The sequence below is a fragment of the Phocoena sinus genome, chromosome X (assembly GCF_008692025.1).
Source record: "Phocoena sinus isolate mPhoSin1 chromosome X, mPhoSin1.pri, whole genome shotgun sequence".
Taxonomy (NCBI): domain Eukaryota; kingdom Metazoa; phylum Chordata; class Mammalia; order Artiodactyla; family Phocoenidae; genus Phocoena; species Phocoena sinus.
In genome coordinates this window covers 129,899,647-129,905,646 of record NC_045784.1, presented here as the reverse complement: position 1 = coordinate 129,905,646, position 6,000 = coordinate 129,899,647, and the positions used below count along the sequence as shown (strand labels likewise).

General features: G+C 50.9%; 1 protein-coding gene across 2 annotated transcripts in view; it reads left to right on the top strand.

Annotated features, from left to right (window-relative positions):
- The first annotated feature begins 451 nt into the window (after positions 1-451).
- The window catches only part of MECP2 (methyl-CpG binding protein 2), a 60,566-nt gene continuing 55,017 nt past the window's right edge, over positions 452-6,000 (top strand). Inside the window, exons 1-2 of one of the 2 annotated variants that reach the window (XM_032619272.1) lie at positions 452-585; positions 5,755-5,878. In XM_032619272.1, coding sequence (XP_032475163.1) covers positions 5,853-5,878 — 26 coding nt within the window. In that variant the 5' untranslated portion in view covers positions 452-585; positions 5,755-5,852. The remainder of the gene's footprint in view (positions 586-5,754; positions 5,879-6,000) is intronic. The other variant, XM_032619271.1, reaches the window with a different exon arrangement.

Genomic DNA, 6,000 nt, shown 5'->3' with positions numbered 1-6,000 from the left:
GAAGGTGGTGATGTTGAGAAAACGTGGGTGCTGTGAAAGGCTTATGGTAACGTACTTCGTGTGTTTGTGGACAGCGGGTCAAGGGCCCGGGATGGCCGCACAAACAGGCGTCCCGAGCCTAGGCCTTCACTTGCCCCAGCATCCCATTAATCCTTAATATTCAAATTCCGCCCACTAAACCAGCCCCTCGGCACCCAAGCCACCTCTTTTCCCCAAATGACGGCCGTCGGCAGCCAATCGGCAGCTAGAAGGGGCGTCCGCCCCTTTTTCCTTTGCCGGAACGGACACGAACTCCCGCCAATTGGAGGCGTCGCCGCCGAGGCTCCGCCCCGCCCCTGCCGCCGCACCCAATGGCGGGCCGGCTGGCAGCGGCGCCGGGGGCGGGGCGCGGGCGCGCAGGTGCAGCAGCGCACAGGCCGACCGGGAGGGCGGGGCGCGACGTCGGCCGTGCGGGGTCTCGGCGTCGGCGGCGCGCGCGCTCCCTCCTCTCGGAGAGAGGGCTGTGGTAAAAGCCGTCCGGAAAATGGCCGCCGCCGCCGCTGCCGCGCCGAGCGGAGGAGGAGGAGGAGGCGAGGAGGAGAGACTGTGAGTGGGACCGCCGCGGCCGCGGGTGGGGACCCTTGCTGGGGGGCGGGGGGTAGGGGCGGGACGTGGCGCGGGAGGGGCCCGCGGGGTCGGGCGACACGGCTGGCGGATGGCGTCCCTCCTCTCTACCCTCCCCCTCCCGCGGGTGACGGCGCCCCCCCCCCCCCCTCGGCCCGTTACCCGCACTTGCGGGTGACCGTCCTCGGCGCGGCCTCGCAGGACTGCCTTCGCCTGGTTCCCCCCGCCCTCCCGCCTTCGGCGCGCATCTCGGCCCCCGGCCCCGCGGGCACCCCTGTCGCCGGGGTTTCGCCTGTCGGGGCTGCGCGCGCGCGTCGTGCCCTTCGCGGGGCTTCGGGCCCGAGGCGCCGTCGCGCGCCCGCGGCCCCGGCCTCTCCCTGGATCGCGCTTTCCCGTCTCCCTCCCTCGCGCGCCCCCTCTCCCGTTACTCGGCCCCCCCACGGGCGCGCGTGCGCAGTCCGCCTCCCGTCGGGAGAGTGCGCCACAAGGGCTCCTGCGCTTTCACCCCCATCTCCAGGCTTTGCCTCCCCCTCCTTCTCGCCCATTCCATGACTTTCTGCCCCCACTGCGAGCGAGTTTCTTTCGCATCTACCAGGAACAAGTAGGTGGGAATTATTGTCCACCCACAAAAGGCACTAGACATTGTGTTCCTGACCCCACAGCTCATCAGAAAGAGGCGGTTATAGTTGCCATCAGGAGCCGTGGGTAGGGGACTGTGTCCGGCAGCACCTGAGGCTCTTCGGTGGGAGCGCGCCCCCAGGGCCTTTGGGGGTGTCGTGGCCTCAGAATACGAGCGCCCTCCCATCCTCCCCCCCTTCGCCGGCGATCTTCAGTTACATAAGTGGAGTGGGACATAGTATGTGACGGGCTTCCATAGTCCTGGAGCGTGCCCTGCTCAAGATCACCAGTACCAGATGGGGCAAGTTCACCGCATCGCTGTGGCTCCTATCATTTGGTCCCTGAAAGTTTATTTTCTTTTTAGTTTGGTTCTGAGTCACGCAGACTGAAACTCAGGTGACTTATCCGTGGCGTGGCAATGTTTTTGTGGTTTTGCACTGAAGACTTAAGGTCATTGTGAAGAGTCTAAAGATTGCTCTTACAGAGGAGACCGTTCATGGCATTGCTGAGTGTGGATCCAAGGGGGAAAAGCTGTCTCTGGAATACACCTCTGTGGCCGTTGCTTCTGTTGTGAGTGTGTTCGGTGTGGATCGGTCACAGCAGAAATGGGCTCCACCACAAAATTCATATTCCTGACTCATGGTCAGGCAGATGTGTGCTTCTGGTTTTTCCAGGAACAGGAACAGGCTCTGCAGAGCCATTCACACGTTGTGTCTCTGCTGTGCGGGATCAGTGCCCCAAATTGTAAGATGGTAGGATCACATTCAGGGGGTGGTTGGTGATTGTGGAACCGAACCTACTGGCCTGGGAGGCTGAGTGGCTTACACTTTGTAGGACTCTGGCAAGTTTTAGGCATTTTGTTATATTACAAAAATGAAGCATATTCGGGCCTTGGTAGTAAAATTTATTGTTAATAGGCAGTTCCTGTACAGGAGTTCGGGTTTCATGGCCGGAATTTTCATCTGCATCTGAGTGATTTCAGCTAACAGTGAGATTAACCTCTCCTCTCGGGTCCTTTGAAATACGCTGGATCTTTATTTTTTTTAAAAAAAATCTGGATTTTTTTTGGTCTTTTGGGAATTTCCACGAGGGATTTACGGAAATAGGCTTATTTATGGGTTTTTTAGGACTTCTACTTAAAATCCTAGTCACGGAGCCTAGGAAACATTTGCTTTTATTTTGTTACCCAGACGTATCAGAACCTTAAAGGGCACCGTCAGTCTAGTAGAAGTACAGTTGATTGAATAAGTTGCCACAGAATACCCATTCGTGACATGTCAGCCAGGTGGCCGGCCGATCACTGAGGTGCATTCCTGTCTGCACACACAGATAACACAAGCTCACTTGACGAAGATGCCAAGGTTTGTACGTCTAAGCCTGAGACATGACAGGACAAGGGCTCTGCTTTGTTTTGCGTCATTGGCAGTGCATTGGCCTCCTTGGGTGCCCCTCCAGTTAGTTGTCCCATCATATCCCTGTCCCTTTAAACTGCACAGACAGCTTCCAGAATATAGTTTCTCTGCAGAGTGATTGGTGGCATCTGAAGTCATCATGTCCTAACAGCTTGAAGAAACCTTCTGTGGCTTTCTTGCCAGTACTGGTCTATCACACCATGCTCTTTTTTTTGTTGTTACAGATTTGCCTGGAATGCTTTAAACGTAGAGTCCCGGGTCTTTGTTTCACTTGATAGAGCATGATGCAGTCCAACCGTACTCCAACTTTTGCGCTGCGCTGCTTATGTTTCAGGAGGGTTAGAATACAATTTTGCGTTCTGTTTGCAATTTCCAGCCACAGCCATTGTTTCCCTGCCTGCCCTGCCTCTGTGTGGCTGAATTTGGGGGGGGGGGGGCAAGCTGTGGAATTTGACAGAAGAAGTGGCTAGATGAGTCCAATATGATTTTACCCCACCCGAATACCCCTTCCCCCATGTGGAGATGGCATGAGAAGCTCGCTTTTTGAACCTAGAATAAAGAAGAGCAGACGGAAAAGTGTCAGTTCCTTACTCGAGGGCGGTTTCCACCACTAATACACCTGCCCAGACTATTTACATTATAAATGATGTCTCCTGGAACCTGTAATCTTTTCTTTATTTTTTTAAAACATCTATTTAATTGATTAATTTATTTTTGACTGTGTTGGGTCTTCGTTGCTGCGCGCGGGCTTTCTCTAGGTGCGGCGAGCGGGGGCTACTCTTGGTTGCAGTGCAAGGGTTTCTCATTGCAGTGGCTTCTCTTGTTGCGGAGCACAGGCTCTAGGCGCGCGGGCTCAGTATTTGTGGCTCGTGGGCTCTAGAGCACAGGCTCAGTAGCTGTGGCGCACGGGCCCAGTTGCACCGCGGCATGTGGGATCTTCCCGGACCAGGGCTCAAACCCGTGTCCCCTGCATTGGCAGGCGGATTCTTAACCACTGTACCACCAGGGAAGCCCTGTAATCTTTTATAAAGGGGAATACCAGTGAAAAGCTTTTAATTGGCTAAGAGCAGTTTGTGGCCAGCCTGCCCAAGTTATGTATGAGAAGAAGAGGAGCACAGAAAATGTTTGGCATTTGTAGTAACTAGTGTTTTAAGTGCAGAAGTAGTAGCGCATTGGTCCTAGACTGGTGGTTCCAGGGAGTGTGGCAGGACACCTGCTTGTTCTCACCACCCTCTGCTCTGGTGACATGCATGCAGACCAGCCTCGTGTGGCCGGCAGACGCAACCTTTTTTCTTGGGTAGAGCATTACGGCCGCTCCAATGGAAGGACCTTGTCCTCAGTGCTTCTGTACCAGCTCTCTCCAGTCAAACTGCCATTGTCACCGCTGTGCCTTTACCTCATTTCGGGTAGGACGGATGTAAATGAGTTCCTCTTCCTGGGACTCACTGACACAAAAGTTGTGCTCTTCTGCCTTTACCTGGTCTCTTCTGCCTTTTTCTGGCAAGGAAGCTCTTCTTGCTGAAAGCTTGATTTGCATGCCATTGCTTAAATACCTGGTTCCACCCCTTTGATGGTAGGTATGGTATGTGGGGGAACTGAGTGGGAATGGGAATTGGGGGGCTGGCAGGGCATGCCCACTCCCATGTTTAAGGGGGGTTGTGACCGTTCCATTACAGAATAAAGCCTTGGCCTTTTTCACTTCTTCAAGGCACACTTGCGTTGGTTCTGCTGGTGTATGAATGTGTCTTTAGCATAGCTGTTTTACAGTACTGCAGAGGTCTGGACTCTTGGGAGCAATCCTTAGGAAGGGTTCAGTTGGCTTCTGTGCCTAAGAGCTGGGGGCACTATGTATATGGACCTGCAGATCATTGCTTTATTGGGTCTTCACCTAAGTGCTCTCATTTGCTGGCTCTTTTTTTTCCTCCATGGAATCTTGAGTTATCAGAGATCTTAAAATTTCAGAGCTAGAAGGAACCTTAGTCTAGCTCCCTCAGTTTACAAATAAAAATGCAATTTACCAAAAAAAAAAAAAATGCAGCTGTGAGAAGTTGTGGCTTTTCCAGGGCCTCCCAGCCAGGGTGCCAGTTTGATTTTTATTATATGGCTAACTGAGTAATACTGTAACCTTGACTTCTGGGATTTCAAAGTGTTCTATGGCTCGAACGTTTAAGGGAATTATAAGGCCTCACTGCACCTCAACAGATAATTCCAGGTACCATCCTGGTAGTTACAGACCAGCAGTAAAAGACCTGGTTGGTGTTGCCCTTCCTCTGGGTTTGATTACATGAGTAATTGTTTGTGTGAAGAGTCTCTAAGTTATACCCTCTAGGCTTTTTTTAGTCTAAAGATAAAAGTGCCACTCTTGGGCCAGCAAGGTATCAGAGATTAGCTAATATGGGGCAGTTTAGGTTTAACAAGGAAATGAAGGTTATCTTGATAAAAAAATAGAGTGACAAAAGACCTTTTTTGAACATGTGTTCAAAAGCAAAATAGAAACTATCAAGCTATTAACCCAGTTTGTTGAACATTACGATTTCCTGATCTGAGAGGCTTAAAAGTGATTGCTCTAAAACAGACTTGTGTATTTTTGAGGATAGCTTTGGATCTCCCAGGGCACTTGGTTTCTGTTGGTGCTGCCTTTTTTCTCTCACGGTTAAAGCCCCTTTATGTAATGTTACAGCAGCTTGTTGCAACTTCAGCTGCTTTAAAATGAAGGGAGACTTTGCCTCTGGATTTCATGTGTTCTTCTTGGGATGACATTTTGATGTTGCATGTTCTCTTGAACATGTCTTCTCTCCCTGAGTATTTCTGTATGACATGTTGCAAGAAGTACTAACCAGAGATCGCTACTAACGGTATGTTTTATAGTGTCAAAATTTCCCTCAGAGGTGACAAGACCTGTGATAGTGTCGGTTCTAACACGCATGAGTCTTTCTTTTGTTTTAGTACCGTGTGTTATATGTCAGTAAATTGTAGTTTATTCTTTGTTTCTAGCTAGGTAAGCCGGGAGATAGCATAGTACTTTGTCTGTATGTTTATCTTCAAAATGTCCCAAATAGCCCTGGGAAAAAGGTCGTGGAGCACAATGGGGGCTTTCAACTTACGATTTTCTTTGTTTTAGGCTCCATAAAAATACAGACTCACCAGTTCCTGCTTTGATGTGACATGTGACTCCCCAGAATACATCTTGCTTCTGTAGACCAGCTCCAACAAGATTCCATGGTAGCTGGAATGTTAGGGCTCAGGTAAGTAACCTTCCTTTTTTTTTTTTTAGTATATGTCCTGGTTTGGCCATCTGTTTTTAAAAAAAAAAAAAAGGAATAAAACAAGTTATACTACTCTTGGACAGTATAAAAGTACCCCAAAG